Source organism: Atractosteus spatula, chromosome 11 (genome assembly GCF_055471065.1).
Source record: "Atractosteus spatula isolate fAtrSpa1 chromosome 11, fAtrSpa1.hap1, whole genome shotgun sequence".
Lineage (NCBI taxonomy): Eukaryota > Metazoa > Chordata > Actinopteri > Semionotiformes > Lepisosteidae > Atractosteus > Atractosteus spatula.
This window is the reverse complement of record NC_142716.1, coordinates 3,479,749-3,501,495: the sequence shown is the minus strand read 5'-3', so window position 1 is coordinate 3,501,495 and position 21,747 is coordinate 3,479,749. Positions and strand designations below refer to the sequence as shown.

Genomic DNA, 21,747 nt, shown 5'->3' with positions numbered 1-21,747 from the left:
GAACGTTACTGAGGGTTTCACAGTCCAAGTCCAGCCATGTTAATATCCATGAAGGGGGGTTTATGAGTGTGCATTCCTTTTAAGACCCTGTGGCTATTCCTGATGATGCTATTCCCACCTTTCTGCTATTCCTGAGGTGCCACATACAACAGCAGGTGTCTCTCAAGCCAGGTCAGGAGTAATGGCCCCAGGCCAGGACCACATTTCTGCACTTCTATAAACTGAACACCAGCAGAACTTTGCACATCACAAGAACACCAAATTAAAACAGAATGAAGTTATCCCAGTAGTTGATGCATTATCCTGCAATTTTATAGTAGATGTGCTTAAAACAAGGAAATCATTGCTGGTGCATTCTACTGCACACACTCTGTACAAAGTTGCTTTGAAAAAGCTAGTCTGCCGTGGTCAGGTTTTCAGCTCAGATTTTGCCCCAAAACAGGCAACTGTATGCTTCTCACAAACATCGAGCTCACTTTTCACAAAGGTCAACAGTAATGACAGTCAGCTTCAGCCACATGCTTACTGATTCCGTGCTGTTACAGTTCCACGCCTATTTACGACGTAAATTTCAGGCCCACAGTAGCTTGTCTTGGGGTCACTTTCTATCCGCTTTTTGTCTACTTCGATTCGTGGCATCAAAGATCACCCCAGGCCGTTAGGATTCTCTAGGGACATGGGCCACACGGCAGAGTCCCAGCCCCCTTGTGTCATGTGTCAGCTCACATGATCCAGTGAGGTCCTGCTGCCCTGACGTCAGTCTGCAGAGCATCTCGGGGAGATGTGAGCTTTCTCTGTCAGGCCAGTGCATTCTCTGGCTTTTGGGAAGATGCCTTTTCAGCTATATTTAGATCAACAGTGTCGTACGTCAACAAAGAGCATCATTATGTATCATTACAGTATGTGCATGAGTAAGGAACTATTTGTTTGTTTGTTTTCAGCTAAGCAAATATGGTCATTTGTGGTTTGATTGCAACATGGCCAGGTTAAAAAAAGAAGTCTGGCTTCTCTCAAGGAAATGGCTGGATGAGATCCCCTGATCAATTAGCTACGGACTGCCAGATGAGCTACCCTGGGGGAATGGCCTCCTGTCGTTTGTCACCTTTCTTATAGTAAATAAACCGAAGGCGTGGTGGAAGAAAGACCTCCAGAAGTAGCTGCATTGAAAGGCTGGGTTTAAAAATTCCTACTCTGTATGCTGGGAGCTCAACCCTGCAGGTCAGTGCCCGTCAGAAGAGCAAGACTGACCTGAACTTATTAACTGGTAAACAGATGCATGCGTGGAACTTTTCTGAAATGTGTAGGAAGCCAAATATGGACAAAAGAATCCACAATTCTGGATTATACCTTCATTGCAGTGCAAAACGCTTGTCAAGAAGCATTTTTTTATGTGTCAAAGGCCTTTTTATTTTGGGAATTGTGCTCTTGTCAAACTTTCCTCTAGTCTAGGCTGTCAGGAGCATGGTGTGACAGTAGACCCTGCCCTCTCGGTGCACCCTGGAGCTGTGCTCATGACAATGACCTCCTTCAGTCAGCAGGGGGAGCTCTGTGCTATATGTGGTACTGCACTGCAATTCACTGCTGCCTTCACAGTGCCTCACTGACTCAGGCAGAGAAGGGAGTTTGGTCAGGAAGAGCTGGCAGTGGGATGGCTTGGGAAGACGGGGAGGGAAAAGGAGTGGCAGAGAAGTTTGGAAAAGGGCGGAGAGATGTGCGACTCCCCCCCGACACACACACTTCATCAGTGTAACCCCTCCTGTATCAGCTTACACTTTCCAAAGACACACAGCCGAGGCTGCAAGACAAAATCAGGATGTGACATCACTGCCAGCACAAAAAAAAGAAGCCCCAAACACTTTTTTTTTCCTATTTTTTTTTCTCTGTGAACTGGAGCTGGTGACTCCAAAACTCCCCGATTGCTGATCTGGAGGGAGTGTCCACAGCAGAAATAAACTGGTACCAAATTTAATTCCTCTCAGGAAAGGAGGTTTAAAAAGAGACGGACAGTGGTCTCCGGCCACTCCACACAGCATACGACTTCAGACATTCCAATCCGATCTGTCCATGCTGGGAAACTGGCCAGGTACCGTATTAATGGTTAAGAGGTTTATTTTCTTCTTCCTTTGATATATTATTCAATATTGTTAATGAATTGTTAATACACTTTGTGTTTTTTTCCAAAGTAATCTGTTTACTTTTGTTCTTAGTCATCCCATCTGGGAAGAGGGTGTAGGAGGCGCACAGTGCGTACTTTTTGGAGTATTGGGCTCTTGCTGGGGTGTTCACAGATGTTTCTAGATCCACTCACCCTCGTAGTGCTGCAGAACAGCTTTTATGTTAAAACATGAAGGCTTATAGATCTCTGGGGGCGCTCTGGGTTCAGAGAACAGTAGTTTCTGATTCAGACTCCACTGTTGGTTTAAGCTCTTTTGCTTTTTCATTTTGCGTTGTCAGCTGAAGATAGGCAGGGGGCTTCTACAATAACTTTTTAAGAAGACGTTTTTGGGACAATGCAGGCCTAGAGGCTAACTGTGAGATTTGTAAAGCATGAAGAGTCAGAGTTTTGACTAATACAGCTTCTTCATGTTTATGCCCATTTCACAGACAAGTTCTCTAATTCAGCCTGGGGAGTTTAAATATTTGTGGAATTAATCTTCAGCCTAAGGCCCATCATTGCCATTGCATCACAGGGACAAATGTATATCAGACCTGTTTTGGTTTCCTGGGACTGTGGTGCGTGTGTCAGATATCAGATGGAGGCTGAAGGCAGGGCAGACAGCCTCTCCTTTCAGGGGAAGACCTGTTGTCTCACGAAAGAAAAACACGTTGCCAGGAAGATCGATCATTTCCTCTAACTGAGCCTTCTTTGAAAAGGAACTATGAAGCAGTATCCTGCTGAGCAGGGGCAGAGCAAAACCAAATGGAAAAAAAAAACTAAAAATATCTCCCAGCATTCCCTTTTTGAAAAAACACTGAAGTTCCAATTTTGGCATGTTGTTATAATCAATATCAGAAGATGGTGAATCTGCATATGGAGATTTAGTGATGTTTCTCGGTTTTCCACAAAGTTGCATACGTTGCTGGAGCACAAGAGGGGTAAAATGTACAGTATACTGTAGAAAACGCAGGATATAAGACAAAGACAGGAAATGCAGAGCAAGTCCTTAATGAAGCAGGATGCAGGTCACATATGCAGATGTAGAAATGCCACTGTACTTGAACCAAAGGCCCAGCACAGCTAGATGAATGACAAACACTGACTAATAGCCCACTAGCCTCTAAGTGTCTGTTAACTGACTCCCCCTATAAAGAAAAGTAGTTCAGGACCAGGTTTTGGACGGTGGTACAGTCCCTTATCTGCAAATCGGCAACGTTATTGAGCCAGTTAACACATCAGAGTTGCTTCAGAGGTTGTCTGATTATCTGTTTGCTAGGAAAGGGTCACCCTCTTCCAGACAGGCTGGTATCTGCTCGGCTGGCTGTAGAATCTCAGGAGACGGACAATTTCATTATCCACCTCCTAACTTCCCTCAGTCTGTCTCTGATGTGTGGTTGCTGCCTGTGGTCTTAATTCCACTTGTGCTCCTTCTCCAGTCGCAATTAGTTTCCCTTACCATCCCTGCAGTTAAAAAGGGTGCGTGACTAATCCTAGTCAAATTTTCAGAAGGAGTTTAGCATAAGTTGAACATGTAACACCCATCCCGTTTGAATATTTGTATCGTATTTCGTGTTATTTGGTTAAAGCTGTCCTGAGTGGGAGGGTAGGGTTTGTTTATTAAGTATGGTTTTAAAGTCATTATGTGAGCTACTTTAAAATGGTCAATCATTATAATTGTTGCAGAGCGTGTTGATATTTTATTCTGCCCCAAGATCCTCAGACTTTTACGAGAACTTTCATTTTGCATTTCTCTATGTGTTGCATCTGACACACACTAGATATAATACAATGAATATAATTAAGTGAAACTTAGTCATTCAAACAATTTCGGTTTGGGGGTTGTGTGTGTCAAAAATAGGTAGTTCTTATCAAGCAAGTAATTAGAAACAAGACAGACTAAACTTTTTTTTAGATTTTAAAAAAATTATCTGTGTTTTTTTTCATAGGTGTGTCAGTGAGTTAACTGAGACAGCTGTTAAACTGAAACCCTTGCCTCTTGTGCTGAGGACTGGGCGCAAAGTGATGGATGAGTTTGTTTTTCTTCTCCTGCACTGACACATTGCTAAGGACCAGTAAGTCTCTGTAGCTGAACACGAGGCTATAAAGCTGCTATAGTTTTGATCTAATTTCAAGCCTGCATTAGAAACTGCAGTGTTTAATTTCCCTGGGGGTGAACACATTGCACTAAATAGCACGCTGGGTAGAGTGCTCCAGTGTTGTTACTGTCCTGAATAATCCTGGCCATTTGATCCAAGTCCTACTGTAAATCCTTTGGTCCAAGTGCTGACGGACTGTGCAAACCCAAGTCATGCTGGTTGAAGATGTGGTTAGCATTTAGTAAGGAGTTTGTTTCTGGGAAAAAGCTGCTTTACTTTAAAATTCCTCTGCGCTTATTGTATGTGGGGAAATTGCATTAACTTTAATTTTAAATATTGATTTTTACCATCAGCTCAGTGACTGTCAACAACTGCTGCTTGCTTGTGTGCAAGTGGTCAGACTCTTACTGAAGTCAATGTGACACAGGCCTATACTGCCCTATTCTGTGATGGAAGTGTCCCCAGTATGTACTGGAGACACCATTAACTGAGTTTCCATGTTCAGTCTTTTCCTTTAATGCTGCTGTATCTGTTAGGTGAGCAAACAAAAACAAACCCTCACATAATATTTGTCTCGGTCTTCCTTCTTTTATTCATTATTAAACTAAAAAACGTAAACATTTGGAACTTGACACTTTTATACATTTTCTGATTTGTCTGAACACTATACCATTTTCTCTGACTTTACATACTTAATATCGTCTGGTTATACTGTACATACAGCATGGTGAGATAAATAAGAACTAAAGAGAAACAATCTCTTCTATGTTTTCTATATTATTCTCACTTTTGCATTTTTTAATACATTCTCTTACATATTCAGTGTGTTAATATATTTCCAGTGATCACGATAGCTAAATACTTAGGCTGTTTTTTTGTGTTTGTGTCGGAAGGCCAGTCGCTTGTTCAGTGCTGCTGGACTGCTGTGATATGCTGTCCATGGCCTGACCTGACCTGACAGCCCACACTGGCTCTGTCTCAGGTGCGGACTCTTACCTGTTCCTGTTCGTGCAGCAGGCAGGAGAGAGATTCCACGCTGAAGAAAGAGGTCCTGGTTTAGTCTAGTGAGCAGGGGCAATGCACAGCTCTTAGGCTGCACCAGAGCTAGCTCAAAAGCTCATTTGCATCTGTTGTCCTTGGGCAGGACACAACAAACAAGATAAAAGAAACATATGTATAAAAAAGATATCAGGACGTATAATATAACAAGTAGATAATAGAAATGGTCAAGTGCACAGAAGTAATGGCATGTTAAATTAATAAATATATCTAAGCTTGCAAGACTTACATTAGAAGACAATCACTTATCAAGGTCAATGACATGATATCTGTCCTTAAAAGACACTTAAAAAGACTATTGATTACAAAAATGATCTGCTCAAATCTTTTTTTCCCTTAAGTTTTAAATGTTATAAAACGTGATGATTGAGTAATGCTGGATAATATTTTACATCATCACAGTTTTGTTTGTGCTGTAAATCGCAATTATACTGTGGATGCAAGCAGGTTGTTGCGAGTACAGTAAAATCAGGAACTAGTGATCTGTAATCATCCGATTTTCTCAGAAAGGGGTCGCAGCAAGACAATTACTAATTTGAAGGAAGCAACAGATGTTAGCGAAGCACATGGTGACACAAGCTTTTCGTACTTGGCTGGGTAGACGAGAAAGGGACCGTTTCCCGGCCCGGCCCGGGTGACAGCGAAGCAAGTGCTGTGAGGCCCATTCCCACTGTTGCGGCTCCTTATCTCAGACCACCAGATGTGCTCGGCCTTGGCGGAAGCCTTTACAAAGTGATCCTATCTGATGACACACGCACGGCAAAAAAACGTCATGTCCCGCCCCCTGCCTGCCGTCTGTTTCAAACGGTCTGAAACGATTTCTAATCGTGCCATTCCGATTTTTGCGGAGGGGAAAAGGTGCGGGACAACACATGGAAGGGAAGTCACGGCCGAAAAGAAGGTTCGGCTACAGCTGGGCAGGAAGTGAGATGGGGAAGTACATGAGCACATCCGTGCAAATTCAGGCTCCCCGTGCCTCACAAGCCCGCCCCTCTGCACTCCTCCAAGTAATCGGCGTTGAGGAGACATGACAGAAGCTGCTGCCCTGCTGATAAAACGAGTGTGGAAAATATCAATTTCCTCTGGAGCAGCATCAGTCCAAACTTAAAGGAGAGCAAAGAACAGGGAGTGTTTCATGAAGGCCGTGATGTGTCTTTACGCCAAGATGGGGAATCCTGAAATTTTCCGTCTAACCCTAAATAATACCTCAGCATAACTTGAGATTTCTCATAATTCTAGTCCTGAAGATCAGCCTACTCCTGGTGCAAGTTAAAAACAGCCTTCTTACATCTTCCTTGAGGGAGCTGCGTCGCTCGGCACACTCTTTCTAAAAAAGAGAAAGAACAAAGATAGAAAACTGAAGATTTTGCACGCTTGAGGTTACTATAAACTGCAACTTTCTGATAAAAAACGTTAGTAGCTTTTCAGAGCTTCTGAAGCGACTTGCATTTTTTTTCTATTTTCTTTTTATGACTTGTAGAATTTGACCAAGTAAATCAATTTTGTTGCCTCCTTATTTCTTTCAGTCATAGCGAAGGGTTGTGGGTGATTCTCACTGACGTCACTGTCCCTCACTGTTCCTCACAGCGGGACCCCTCCCTCCTTCCACCCGCTGCTTCAGAGGACAGAGAGCTCTGCTTCTTGAGGAGGAGCTGGACCGTTCAGTCGGGACGTCCCATCCGGAATCCAGGACCCCCAGAGGTTTCCCAGATAAATACCCAGGAATCTTCCCATTGCCCCTCCCCCTGGCGTTAAACAGAATGGCCCTGTGTCTGGGACAGGTCTTCAGCAAGGATAAGACCTTCAGGCCTCGGAAGCGCTTCGAACCCGGGACCCAGCGCTTCGAGCTGTACAAGAAAGCGCAGGCGTCGCTTAAGTCAGGGCTGGACCTGAGGAAGGTGGTGCAGCTGCCCGAGGGGGAGAGCATCAACGACTGGATCGCCGTGCACGTGGTGGACTTCTTCAACCGCATCAACCTCATCTACGGCACGGTCAGCGAGTTCTGCACCGAGCGCTCCTGCCCCGTCATGTCCGGCGGCCAGCGCTACGAGTACCGCTGGCAGGACGGCCACCTCTACAAGAAGCCCACCAAGCTGCCCGCCCTGCAGTACATGAACCTGCTGATGGACTGGATCGAGACACTCATCAACAACGAGAACATCTTCCCCACCCGGATAGGTAGGTGCGCGCTTCTGCCTAAGAGCCCCTGGCGAGTGCCGACGCGTGCTCTTCTGGAATGTATAAAAGGAGAGTGAAAGGTCTGGGCACAGCACCGTCCAGGGCTGTAATAGGCCTAGCAGAGAGACAGCTGCGTAAGGGCGACCTCTGCTGGGAACGTGGAGAAGTTCACCCCTGTGGCTATAGGAGAGAAAAACAGCCTCCTCTGTGCTCATCTCTGGGTCTGGCCCTGTTCTGGAAACGGTAGTGTGCTACCTTGTTGTGCCTGGGGGCATGGCCGCTCACACCCTGAGCTGGAGCCATCTCGATCTGAACAGACCAGCCTGAAAAATGTAGCCTTTGTTACATTCTTTCTATAAAGATCCCTCTTGGATGCAGTAAATTACGTACGTGAGAACTACAGTTTCACCACTGTGTCCTGAGGGCAGGAAACCTAAGGACAACATCATTTCTTTTATTGTTTTTTTTATATATTAGTAGTATTCCAGACAATAGAGCAGAAATCCCCGTCTCTGTTCATTTCCTGACTGGCACCAACATATAACATATTTACTGTGTCGGGGAAATTATTCTATTTTAATGTGAAGCATTCAATTACATTTTCATGATGCTTAAAAAAATAATAAACATAAAAAAACATTTTATTTTGTTTTTAAAGGAGCAATTACAGGCAGGATTACAGGACTTGCTTGTCAGTGCACTGTATCTAAGCTATAATCAGGAGCTGAGAAGACCTTTCAGTGCTTCAGTTAAAGGGTCTGATTGTGGTCCTAGTTTGGTAGATTCAACATTCTTCTTTAGCTGATCTGACTCAGTCCTTGAGCTCCTGAGTGTTTTGCACATTGAAACAATCTCCTCCTGCCTGGGAGACTAGTTTTAGCAGAGGATGCTGGACTCACAGTATTAGTGCAACAGGATTCAAACGCACTGCTCTGCACTGGGCACTCGAACCCTCAACCCAAATCCCCAGCCGTGCTGTCCCTTCTGGTTAGACGGGATTATGCTGTATTATAATGGTCACTTTGCTCCTCATCTGCTTTTCTTTGAAACTTAACAACGTTTTTTTATTGGAGTATCCTTAAGGTTTCTATAGAAATAGAACTGTATGCTTTATTTGGAACTGGGATGTTTCTTCAGAAACTACAGGTCATCTGCAGGTAATTTTTCAGAAGCCTGGGTGACCAGCCTGGGGTGATGTTACAGAACTGTAACTCTTTCAGGCCAAACGGGGAGAGAGTAAAAGGACAGCAGCTCTGAAAGCGAAGACAGTATGCATCTGGTTTTGAAAGTGGCTCCAAGCGTGAAAGAATATTGATTTTCCGCTCTGCAGGTTTTAAACCAATTTTGTATAATTATGGGGAGAGCACCTACAGTACTTAACGGTGCAGTATCTACATTTTGTCTTTCATGTCTAACCACCACAGCAATGCACTGACATTGGCTTACACTTTCCTTTCTTTGCTAGACCACACTCAGCCGTACGATTACCTGTTCAGTGTTCGTGCTCCGCAATGGGCCGCGATTCTCTTCAACGTGGGACTGCGGCTTTTCTGAGCACCACATTGCGACACGGTCGGGGTCCATCGATGGAGAAGATCCATCCGTCCACTTTCTGACCGCTTTATCCCATACAGGTTCCCGGGGGAGCCAGGGCCTGACCCGGCAGGCAGTGGGCACAAGGCAGGACGCACCCTGGATGGGGAGCTAGTCCATCGCGGAGACTGAGAAAATCTTTTTAGAAAATAGATGCACGCAGGTTGATTTTATGCGTTCAGCACGGTGCATCCACAAAGCTCTCTGTGATGTGGTGGGAAGGCCAGCCGAACAGTGGAAATGCCTTCTGTACTTGGCGTCATCCAGCAGGGGTCAGAGGGGTTAATTAAAATCGGGATGCTGACATTTGAAAGAAATCATCCGGGTGACGGGAGAGGATATGTTCCTCACACATCAGTGTGATGCAGCTGCAGGGGCTGGAGAGAGGAGTGAGGGCTTGGCTGGAAAACAGTTAGCCGAAATGACCAGTTTAATTCATTAATAGCCTGCCATGGAAACAGTATTGCACAGTTGATCCCAGTGTTGGCCTATGGCGTTCTTTGCCGTGCAGGACAGGAGACATTGGGTTTGAATTATTAAAGCTGTTACCTTAATGATGTGCCGCCTTCTTCAGAATGAATTCTGAAACACACACCAGGGGGCACAGGTGGAAGCTATATAGAAATGCATTTAAAATGAGAACAGGGTGTGATTCTTTACACCAAGGTTTGTGGGAGTGTGGTACAAGCTACACAGCCATGCTGTTGAAGTCGATACCCCGGCTTGTTCCAAGAAACAGCTGGATGAAAGTCTTCAATCATTTAGCGGCTAATTACCAAAAAGTCTTCCTCTCGTACAAGACCGTTCTTGTGTTCTAATGCACCAGTGCTACTGTTTATTGAATACTGGGCTTATGACATTCATAAACAGAATTTAAAGAATCCCATATAATTGAATGGATCGCTCTGGAGCAGTATATGATATATTTTTGGGGTTTTTTCACATTCTGGACATATATTGGCAGGATAAAGAAACAGGTGCCTTCTGTTTTTAATAGGGACTGTTGTCTATGATAATGCAAAACACCCTTTGCATCTGACTTCAGCACAAAAGAGAGGCCTCGAGCACCCTTCTGGCCTTTCCTGTTGTGGTCCATATTAGGTATTTCCTGAAACTGATTTGAATGGTCGTTCTTCCAGCTACCAGTATTTGACTTGTAAACACTGAAGTTGGCTACCGGGGAAAGGCAGTCATGGATGCGGGGGTCATAAAGGGGGATCTATCTACCAGTGCAAAGCTCTGAAGGAAGGCAGGAGCCTCTGTGTCCCTGTGTCCCTGTGTCCCTGTGTCCCTGTGTCCCTGTGTCCTGTGTCGCTGTGACGGGCTGATCTCGTTCTTTCTAGGGGTCCCCTTCCCCAAGAACTTCCAGCAGGTCTGTAAGAAGATCCTGAGCCGGCTCTTCCGGGTCTTCGTGCACGTCTACATCCACCACTTCGACCGCATCTGCAGCATGGGGGCGGAGGCCCACATCAACACCTGCTACAAGCATTACTACTACTTCATCACTGAGTTCAGCCTCATCGAGCACTCCGAGCTGGAGCCCCTGGTGAGTGTGTTTGGAGGGGGGGGGGCGTGTATCTACCTGTAATCCCGTGCCGCCAGAAAATGGAAAAACGGGAAACCTCGGAAAAGTCACCTGAAACGTTCATGCGGATCACAGAACGGACAACAGAGGGGCACGTGTGCGGAGCTCCCCCAGATTCTCAAGCTCCCTTTGACAGACGAGCACGGCCAGCAGCTGTATCGCCCTGCAGCTCCCAGCTGGCAGCCCACCGCAGCTCAGCAGGAGGGAGCCTGGTCAGTGGGAGACTCCTGGGAGAGCTCAGGTTGCTGCTGGAAGATGTTTGTGAGGGCCAGTAGGGGGCGCTCACCCTGCGGTTTCTGTGGGTCCTAATGCCTCCGGTTGGTAATGGAGACATTGTTCCGTAAAAAAGCCGCCGTCCTTCAGATGAGACGTAATACCGAGGTCCTGACCCTCCGTGGTTATCCCAGGGCGTTTCTCGAAAAGAGTAGGGGTGTTACCCTGGAGTCCTGGCCAAATTTCCCATTGGCCTTTACCAGTCATGGCCTCCTGATAATCCCCATCTATGAATTGGCTTCATCACTCTGCTCTCCTCCCCGCTGAGAGCTGGTGTGTGGGGAGCTATGGGTGCTGTCTTATCATCCAGGTGGGGCTCCACGCTGGTGGTGGTGGAGGAGAGTCCCCATTACCTGTAAAGTGCTTAGAGTTGAGTGTCCAGAAAAGCTTATATATAACTGTAAGGAATTATTATTATACCCACCCAAAACCAAATAACCAAATAACGCATTATATTAAACACATGTACTGTAATCACAACAATTCATGGAAGTCTATCTGGAACTCCTATGACGAAACAGCACTAATGGATTTTGCCAGCGTGTTATTAGGTTGTATAGATTCGTTTTTTAGTTGTTGACCCTTAATGTCCGGAGCTGATCTGAAGGGAATCCTTATTGAAATGCTTGCATCAATCTTGGATTGTCTCTTTTATTCCACATAGGCATTAAATCCCAGTGGATAAACCCAAAAATGACGGGTCCTCAAATTCCAGATGAATGATTCCAGGAAAATCTTGTGTTAACATCCAAGTGTAAACTAGGCTGTATTATGTAATCTCCTTGCAGTCTTCAGGCTCAAAGACAAACCTCTACATCCCCTTAACTTGATGCCCAGTACAGAATGCTCAATTCCCGGTACCCAACGTAAAGGTAGAGACACTGTTGTGCAGGAAAGAGAGCTGATATTTGAAAGAGCGTTGCCAAACAAGTGTCTTTTAAAGAAACAGCACCTCCGGCGTGATTGTGTTGAATCAACTGGAGCAAGAGAAGTTTCGGAGCTTCAGGAAGTTTGTTGCAGTGTGGCACTTGAATGTTCTTTGCACTCTGTAGCTCTGCTCGTTAGGTGCGGTCGGGGAATCCAAGTTAATAGAAGAAAAGGGGCAGACAGACTACCCAAGGCAGGACGGAAAACGGAAGGGGATGTGTGTATTTGATAATAAAAAAAGATCCGTGTGAGCGGGGTGGCCCGCAGTCCTGGGCTCTGCTCAGTGTGTTCCCAGTGTTGCGGTTGTGTCACACAGGAGCGGAGGGCAGTTCTTCCTTGACTTGTTCAGCAGAGACATTTGATTTCCTGGCTGTGATGTGCTGCTGTCCCCCTGACTCCTAGGGGAAGTGTACAGGGCAGAACAGCGTTAATATTTCAAGAGAGCAGAAAGGCCCAGTGTATTCGTTTAGCAGAGGGGCTTCAGCAGTTTCTATAGACATGACCCTTCTTAAGCTTCAAGACTCCGGGACAAACATTATTTCTTTAAAAATAAGAAAGTGAAGACAGAGGGGGTATTACACAAATCATTCAAACACAGGCTTTTTTCGTGTGTTGAAGCCGACACAGCGTGATATGACTTTTCTCGCATTATTTCTGCAAATCTCTGAGATCACATTATGGGGATCTAAAAAATTATATGTTCTATAAATAAAGCAACAAGCAAAGCATGCGTTTTTCATAACATTTAATCAGCCTGAGGATTTCCTAATGTGCTTCTGAAATCGAATGCGTTCTTTGTCTTCTCCAGGGATGAACAGATTTTATTCTTGCAGTGCCTCTTGACAAGAGCCTAATTAAAGCTCTTGCAACCTCTAGTGCTTTAATTACTAATGTACTGGATGATGCTTTTATCCAAAGCAATTTAGCACTCATTCATACAGCTGGGTACTGGGTTACTGGAACAGCCATTTCTCATCCAGGATATGAACCCACACTTTTCTAGTAACAAGACCAGAACCCCAACCTCTGCACCTTACTGCTGCCTGCAAATCTGTAGATGACTTGCCAGACTGTTTATCAGGGCAAGCCGGGTGGCCCTTCTGTTTGAATTGGCTTTTTCACAGTGCATTGAACCTACAGCTTGACTATCTGTGTGGCTGTCAGACAAGCCCATCATGTGGAAGATAATTGCGATTAAATCACATGAACGACATTTACCTAGAGTGTTCATAAACCCACACTACGTTTATGAAACATGGAGTGCTCCTGGCTGATTCTATACAGCTGCTCATTGCCATGCATTGAATTCTCAACAAGAAACTCATGACCTGAAATTCTCAAAAGTGAAGCCAGACCAGTAAAGACAAACCTTTGGTCGAGGTACAGTAGGACACCAGTGACTGGTAACCAGAGACCTATAATCTGGAGCAGACTAGTGACTGGAGAATGCACTGCAAATGCTGGTGTCCTGTGACAAAGTGCTTGACTTCAGATATATTACACATTTCAAACTGAATCAGAAATTCCGTTCTGTGTTCAATTAAATGCTGCTTTCTGTTTCTGTGTAGAAAGGTTTAAACGGATCCATGGTCACGTTATCACAGATAGACTCATGGTTTTCCTGGTGAATGAATACTAGTTTTCCCTTTCTCCTCCCATAGAGTTTGTGACCTTTGCTTTTGCCACTGCTGCTGCAGTTGTAGAGAGCTACATTTTTATGAGATGTTAAAATGAAAAAAAAAAAGGAAGTTCTACAGGTTTACAACTGTAAATATCGGGGACATTTGGAAGTGATTACACTTTGCGTGACACAGCTGGAAGAGATTATAAGCTTTTTTATACTCACGTTTTTGCCTGATTTTCCGTATATCAAGGCTGAGCCGAATCTGAGATATTCGAAAAGTTAAGATGGGGCTGACGGCTCTTTAAACAAACTGAGCACACTGTTGAAAAGCACCATCTGACCCTGGTCATTAGTTTGACGGGGCAGCCTGAAAACAGTCTCTCTGAGAGGAAGATCAAGAGTGTAATTTCGCAGTATTAGCTCATGCACACCAATTCTCAGAGGGTCTTTATCTGACTTGCCAGTGAGGCTAAGGCACAGAAAATTAAATGCCTCACAGCGTGCATGCTGTCAGGTGTACAATTAAATCCTGCAGCTGGAGCCAAGATGCCATGCAGTCAGGGTGGGAGAATGCTCAGCATTAACAGTCTGACCTTCCAGCGGAGTTTGTGCAGCTCTCTCGCTATTCACAGTGACAGTATCGCAGGCCTGTCTGTGTGGCAGAGTCGCTCTAGGTAGAGTTTCATCTCGGCCTGTCAGATTCCTATTAATAATCCTCTGACCACTGCCGCAGGCGCCCAGATCTGTCAGCCAGCGGCTCCCATTGGCTGGCGTTATCAAGAGCAGGACAGCAGTTGTTTCTGGGGGCCGCTGTATTCGTTTTAAATTCCAGAATGATATGAGAGCACAATGCCACACTGTCCCCAGCCCCCCAGCCATGACTGTAGTTCTGTGTTCAGACCCCCCAGGTATGATGGCAGTTCTGTGTTCTGTGTATACCAACCATCACAGAACCTCAGAACCAGGACAGAATCCAGTTGTTGATTATTTGAGAAAGAAGGTAGGATGAAACCACTGTGCTGACTTCACTTTTAGATGCCTTTTCGACCTCCACATATTAAGGAGGCTTTTTAAAATCCTCTTTTATTGCAATTATCGAGATGCTTGTAGCCGAGGATGTTTTATTTTTCATCTTTTTTTTTTCTTCAACTGTGTTTTATGAGGTGGTGCTAATTAGTGCCTGGAGGAATCTACAGTGAACTAAACAAAGACCCAATTTAGATGCAGTTTCTGTTAAAACGCAAACCAATAGAAAAACATCTGGATGTGAAAATTTATTCCCCTTCCTTTTACTTCATTTCTCTGTAACAATTCATCAGAATAAGCAAGTGCCTGCCACTGGACACATTCCTGGAGACTGCAAGCCAAAGGGGGGAGCTGGGGAAATACGCAGAGATGGTACAGGATCAGGAGCATAGCGCTGGACTAATGGTGTTCGGAACATTGTGCATCCCTAATTTTCAAATCCTCTCATGACCTTCTATCCATGCTGCAGAATTTCTTTTTCTAATTTTTGGACTGGAATGTTTGTGGTAACACATAACAGTAACGTGTTGAAATGCACATCTGATTCTCAGTTTCTTTTGTTAACCCAAGATGTGCAAACACTAAGCAGCAGAAAGGAACACGCATCACAAGCCAGTGCCAAAACCCTGCAGTGCTGGTAATTAGTTTTTATTATCATTATCCTGTTTTGATAATTATGGGGAATTTAAAAAGCCATCCAAAAGGCTGACTGAGATCAGCAACCAAGCAGTCTAAGCTCTCAGCATCGTGCAAGAGATTTTAGGGTCTCTCTTCAAACCAACTTATTCCAATCCAGTCTTTCTGCAGCACAGTCTGGCTGTAATTACAAATTACATTTGTAATTATCGCCTGTAGCGCCTTACTGCTGTCATCCTGCTGAGAAGTCCGACCCTCAGTTTGTCGGGGGAAGCTGCAACCAGCAGAGACAGCTGGCCTTTCCCCACAGCCTGCCTCCTGGGAAGATTTTCCGAGGAAGCGAATAGTTTTGTTGCCTGTCCTTGGCTCGTTAATCGTGTTTAGCATCAGCCTTCATTAAAATGGAATTAGTTTCTTACTCCCTCGTTTCTCCTGCTCACAGACAGAGAAACCGCGCTGATTGCACTCAGGAGTGAGGGAGTCGGGGAATTGTATTTTATTTTCTTATTAACCATTTTGGAATCAGGATGTTGTCCTTTGATCGTACTTCCCTTCATTCCGCAAAACGGGAGAGCTCGTCCAAGCTATAGCCTTGTTTCTGCAAAGGGACTAACAGGAGTGGGAGTGAAAGAGGCGGTTTCCCAACTCACATATTCAACAACATGTTTCACAGATGGGTCACTTATACCCCTTTACCTCTGAGTGCCAGGGACCGGTGTCATTGTTTCAGGTCAGCTGTAAACCAACACTCATACTGAGTGGAGGACAATTGATAGTGCTCTGTAAAAGAGTGTGTGTGATGGTGTTCACTCAGAAGGTACTTGTCCTACACCTGCTGTATTCTTGTCTTTGTCTTTGAGTTGGTACTGAAATCAGTTGCAGCGAATGAGTGATATAGTGTGTATTAAGCAGGTTTAGGTATATTTTAGGGCTACAGGGCTCAGTGAATGTTTTTCAATGTTTCTTCTCTGCATTGGATGCTTTTTATGTTGTATTTCATATCTGTTGTATGATAATAAATATAATAATTCCTTACATGTGCTGTATGTGCTGTAGTGTTTATGATCCTTAAGGATTCCAAGGCTCCTGGGGTGACATGTTGCTGCCATCCTGCCCCAGCACCCCACTACACTGTGGTTCAGCTGGAGCAGCAGCCGGGTTAGAGGGGAGCTTTAGGGAGGCCAGAGAGTCCAAGCCCAGAGTACTCTTACAGACAGCCATAGCGTCTTTACTGGCTGGGTAGTCAGGATCTCGGTTTTAATGTCTCATCCATAGGAGGGCACTGCCCATAACACAGTATCCCCCCGTACTGCACAATGGCATTGGTTTCCAAAGGAAGGGCGCCACCTATTGGTCCACCAGCGCCACTTCAGGCAGGCGCCTGAATTAGCTGGAGAGTCCCTCCTCCCAGTGCTGACCAGATCCAGTCTCGCTCAGTTTCTGAGGCCACAGACAGCAGGCGTTTCCAGTCTTTTAATGCTGCGTTACCTCTGGTTTTGTCAGGTTATATAATTACTCTCTGGTGTACGTGATAGCAGCCATTGTCTCTCCGACATTTTTAAAAAAAAGCCAACAAGCTGCTCGTGTCTCCCATGAGCTTCATCAGCAGGACTCTATCGATGAAAGAATTTACACCTCCCAATGGGCTGTGAAGGTGTCCTGGAAACGGCACAGTGCTTCTGTCGCAAACACCTCATTATTCCCGCCAAGCATGCGATTACAATCACTCCCATCATTAAATACTACTTCTCTCCTTGATAATGATAACAACAACAGACGACCTCGTCGCGAATCCCCGGGGATAATTGAATATAACTGCACTAAAAAACACAGGCAAAAAAAGACTTTCATCTACTTGGGCGCTTGTTTAGAGGTAATTAGGGGATGAAGAAAAAGATCCCCTAGTGATGAAGCCTTTGATGTCAGGACGAGTGGCTGGGAGGGGCTGCGGAGGGTGGCAGCCCTTCTGTGACTCTCGCAGCCAGAGAGCCTGAGCATAGTGAGTGAACTGACCACTCCCAAGCCAGATAGCTTGTCACGCCAGTGGGGATCTGTTTCTCTCGCTGTCTGGCATCGGGACAGGGCGAAGCGCGGGTCTCAGCAAGTCTACAAAGGCTATGTCATCCTGCTTTTTAAAACAAAATCTAATAAGCATTTCATTGCAAATTTGGCAAAGCTGCAGTGTGTATTGATCAGGAAAGCTGGAAGATTATCCCTTGCAGAGACAATTCGCAAACATTTACTAGCAAGCAAGAACTTTATCGAAACCCGCGGAAAGATACTGTAGTAGATCATGAAGTATATACAGCACTGTACTGTCCCTGACAGGTTCTGTGACTTTTCCTCTCTTTTGTTTTTCTTACAGAAAGAAATGACTGAAAAGATCTGCACCTAAACCTAAAACATTTCTAGGAAAACGTATTAGCTTTACATGTGACGTGAGACCAACAGTTAGAATCCTTCTGATTTTTAATCAGATTTTTTTTTTCCAGTGCAAAACTGTGTAGGGCAGTGTAGTTTGACACTGAGACGTGGACACTCACAGACATCATCACTGGGCCACCTTATACATGGAACCTAAATCAGGAGTTTTCATTTGGGAGATCAGAGACTCCAGAGGTCTTCAGAGTCCATTCCCAGGACAGTGGGTCCCAGGATACAAAGAGGAACCTTTCTCCTGTGTCAAATGTGGTGGAATGTCAAATCTCCTCTGGCAGAGTTCAAGGTGAATTTGTTGAACCACAATTCCATAGTAGAACCACAGCAGAATTATTCTTAAATTCTTACAAAACTGGGGGTCCTTACAGAGAGAGATTTTGTGCTGTCTACCTTGGACCTGCAGAAAAACAAAAAACGTACATTTCTTTTCTTCTTTCTTAGTGAAGGGGGTTCAATTGACTGGTCAGGTTATCAAATTAAACCTAAACCAGAAACTAAAGTAAAATAAGGCAGTTTATATCTAAGTGTAGGTACTGTGCAGGGCTCGTTTGAAAAATAATACATTACTGAAGAGGTACAATCTGCACCCAGGTTTTGCATTTGAATATCATTTCATTCCTCTCAGTGACAAAGAGAGCTTCAACAATTAACAGCAATAAAAGCTTTTTGTAAATAGTGTTCTGATTTTTATATGACTTTTTACCTGTATTTTCAGATGATGCATTTTACATGATGATCTTTTCAGTAAAACTGATTTATTGTACAGACCAAAATTGTGTTTTGTTTTATTGTTGATTTGACCCTCCTCACTTTTGCTCTCTTATATTGACTGTTCACTGAATACCTCTGAATTAAACAGGGTTAACATTCTGGTGCTGTTTTACTGTCCCAATCCCAGAAGTGACAAATTTACACTCTTATCTTTTTAATTTGGTGGGTGCAGAAGGCTTTTTGGATGGCTGGCCTTTAGTGGTTCAGTCTGAAAGCTTTTCTTAAGGTCTGCTTTGAACCATGTGTAGATTAAGATGTTTTCTTATACCTTCCTCGACTCGCTGTGCCACATTTTATCTCATGTGTTCAAGTGTGAAAGCTTAAGGACTCCTTTCTCTGGCCCACTGCGAATTGAAGTATTGCATGTCAAAGTCTCATTCCATAACTTCACCCGAAAACTTTCTGAATATAACTGCATGTAAGACAGGGGTGTCCACTTCTGGCCCTGGCGGTCGGGTGTCTCTGCAGGGTTTCTTCATTCCAACTAAACCTCTGGACAAGCTAAACCTGCTGGTTACTGACTTAACTGGACCAATCGATCAGCTTCTCTTAGCTCTTTAGCTGATAAAGCTTTAAAGAGACCTGGAAAACTTGCAAACACACTGTCTGATATCAGACGACCCTATCTCCTTGAAAGATGATAAATCCGTGCAGCGTAGGCACACCAACAAGATAGAAAATGCAGTTGAGATAAAAAGTCCATTGGTCCCGCTAATGGCGTTGAATAGGAAATCTTCGACAAATCGCCTAATTTCTTTTCCATGTTTTTGTTGGTTACAATAGGACTGAAAATAGTGTTTTCAGGGAAAAAAAAAACTACATCTGTCAGCCATCCTTATTCTGCTCCATGCGGAAGTTTTCTGTTTTCTCTTTCAAGGCACATTTATTACGAAGTTGTCAGGAGCAGAAGGTGGCAGGCTGCCTGGTTCAGGCAGTGAGCAGTGACCTCGCACTGCTGCCTCCTGATGCCCCATTAGCATGTCAGCTGCACAGCCACATTGCTGTAACGCGTCAGCACCAGGCCCTGTGAAAAGACTCCCCATGCTCCTTCCCTCTGTCTCTCACTTATACAGTACATGCCACTGACACACATAATCCAGCTCCACCGCCAGTGCTGGAGAAATAGCAGCGGTTTCCTATTGCGTGATACTAAATTCTCTACATTTGTTAATTTAATGTATTACTATAAGCACCACTATGGTACAAATATTCAGATATTAAGGAGCAACTCCTTAACTCCTGCATATGTGGTTCTATGAAAATTGGGAATTGATTATGTTTTTTTATTATTTATGACATTCTGAATGTTCTTTATGATATACTGCTGCTTAGAATTCCATTTCATCTTCTTTAGATTTTGCCAAAATGTATCTAATGTGTGGCATTCTCATATCTTTGGCTGTGTAGAGAACTAGACAGAGGAACTCTCTTGAAAGGCACTTTATTCTGTTTCACAGGTGAAATGCATCACAAATAAAAATCTGGACATGAAACTTGTTTTTTTTTTCTGAGAAGAACAAGTTCAATTTGCAAAGCATATTTGCTATTGGCAGTCTTAATCCAGGCCTCTGTCAGGTGGTTATGAGCTTAATATTGTTCATATACAGTAATTAATATTAATATAACTTCCCAATATAACATGTCATCAGAAATATAGAGCATTGACAATTCCTCTCCCACTGCACTGCTCTTGATCAGCACTAATACTGGAAATGAATTCCCCGGAGATGCCTATAACACGGTTCAGTTTTTCACATTCTTTAACTTGGATGCATTGCCTTTCTGAAGAATTTAACAGCTGTCTAAATTTAACTTAATGTACTTAAAGTGCCCTTCAGCGTCTTTGGAAAATCATGCTGTTGGTAGCCCGAAATACACCACAGCCCTGTGAACTGTTGTACTCTAGCTGAAACCGCAGCCAAGCAAAACAGTTCACATTCTTTCTCAGGGTGACTTGGAGCTCCTGTCTTTCCAAGACAAGAATAATCGGGCCGCAAGCCAGCAGGCAACGTAGCTGATGCAAGTCCAGTCTCCAGATGGATGTGACGTATTCCTACAGAAATGTCTGGAAGTTTTGAACTGAAAAGTGTCTGGGTTTCTTCTGCCTTGGAGCTAATGGAAAAAAAAACTACTTTATAGCTTTAGAAGTTGTTTTATTAGATTTAGTGCTATTGCCACATCTCTCCTATCATCAATTCCTTACCTATTTCATTACTGAACTTGAAAAACAAGTCGGGTCTTTATTTTTTTTATTTCAGTTCAGGCTAGGCTGTGCTGATAAATGTGTTTAAACAGAAAGACAAAAAAGCAGTTTGTTAGATTAATGGCTAGATTCTTGCTAAGATGTCTCTTAGTTGGTTGCCAGGAAATATACTGGGAAGATGAGCACAGTACCATAACAGGCAGAGGAGTCCATGCAAAAAGATTAGTGTCTTTGATGAACAATTAATTAGAACATTAGTTAAAATGTCAAAAGGCATTAATAGATTTTGAAACAATGTCTTGAATCATATTAAATGTTGGTAGAAAGTTTGTCAGGATATTTATCCTGCCTCAGATGAGTTAGGACTGAGATAACAGGAAAAACAGAAAAACCTTCTCGGCACATGTCGTTGTGTGGGGTATCCAGTCTTGTTCCTGGAGGGCCAGAGTGCCTGCGGGTTCTCATTTCAACTCAGCTCTTAACGAGCTCAATCAGCTCGTTACTGGCTTAATGAGGCCAATTGACCAGCTTGAACAGGTGCTAACCTGCAGAACCTCATGGAGAGCCCAGAACCAGCGCATTTTGCATATAAGCATTAAACCACCAGTTTCTAAAGATCTGAAACAACTAAACTGGCATCAGCTCAGACAGGTGACTTCTTAAATTAGCTAATTTAAAGATCATCTGGAATAAAATACTGTAACGCTTCATCCTTCAATAGCCATAACATTTAAGTGCTTCTAATCTTTATAAGCAGGGAGTGCAGGCACCTGTAAGACTACGTGGATCCTGGGATTGGAGTCTCCTTGTCCCTCTATGTACACTATATAGATGACATACCATACATAGTGGACTTGGTCTTGCTTTTTTGCCATGCCTCACACTGTAGCTCTAAAACACCACCCCAAAAGAAATCAAAGACAAATTCACGAGAGCTTTAAAGTCTAGTTTAAATTCATTTTTTGAAAAAAAAAAACAACGACTTTTTATAGTATAATTTGGTTTTGTTTTGCGTAATGTACGCCCACGTGTAGTAAAAGTATAACATAAAAGCGACAAGTTTCGATCTGGCCGTTTGCATTACGGAGACCTTACCAAGATGGCGGACATGGACACCCATTTTGCGATCTGCGCATGCGGAGACAGTGCCCCCCGCCGCGGCCGACAGCAGGCGATCTG

The 21,747-nt window shown here is 44.1% G+C and overlaps 1 protein-coding gene across 3 annotated transcripts; it reads left to right on the top strand.

Moving 5' to 3' along the window:
* Positions 1–1,768: 1,768 nt before the first annotated feature.
* Positions 1,769–18,369, top strand: mob3c (MOB kinase activator 3C). 3 transcript variants are annotated; one of them, XM_088927371.1, is made up of 5 exons: positions 1,792–2,083; positions 4,105–4,230; positions 6,901–7,491; positions 10,428–10,630; positions 17,521–18,369. In XM_088927371.1, the coding sequence occupies exons 2-5, from the start codon at positions 4,185–4,187 to the stop codon at positions 17,548–17,550; spliced, it is 870 nt and encodes a 289-aa protein (XP_088783497.1). In that variant the 5' UTR covers positions 1,792–2,083; positions 4,105–4,184; the 3' UTR covers positions 17,551–18,369. The 3 variants fall into 3 exon arrangements, with proteins under 3 accessions (XP_088783498.1, XP_088783497.1, XP_088783496.1); XM_088927372.1 differs by lacking the exon at positions 4,105–4,230 and having other exon boundaries at positions 1,769–2,083; XM_088927370.1 differs by lacking the exons at positions 4,105–4,230; positions 17,521–18,369 and adding an exon at positions 14,813–17,060.
* The last annotated feature ends 3,378 nt before the right edge of the window (positions 18,370–21,747 follow it).

Excerpts from the sequence above, each read along its gene's own strand:
- mob3c (XM_088927370.1), top strand. Across the intron at positions 7,492-10,427 it reads CATCTTCCCCACCCGGATAG|GGGTCCCCTTCCCCAAGAAC; the intron begins GTAGGTGCGCGC and ends CGTTCTTTCTAG. Across the intron at positions 10,631-14,812 it reads ACTCCGAGCTGGAGCCCCTG|AATAAGCAAGTGCCTGCCAC; the intron begins GTGAGTGTGTTT and ends ACAATTCATCAG.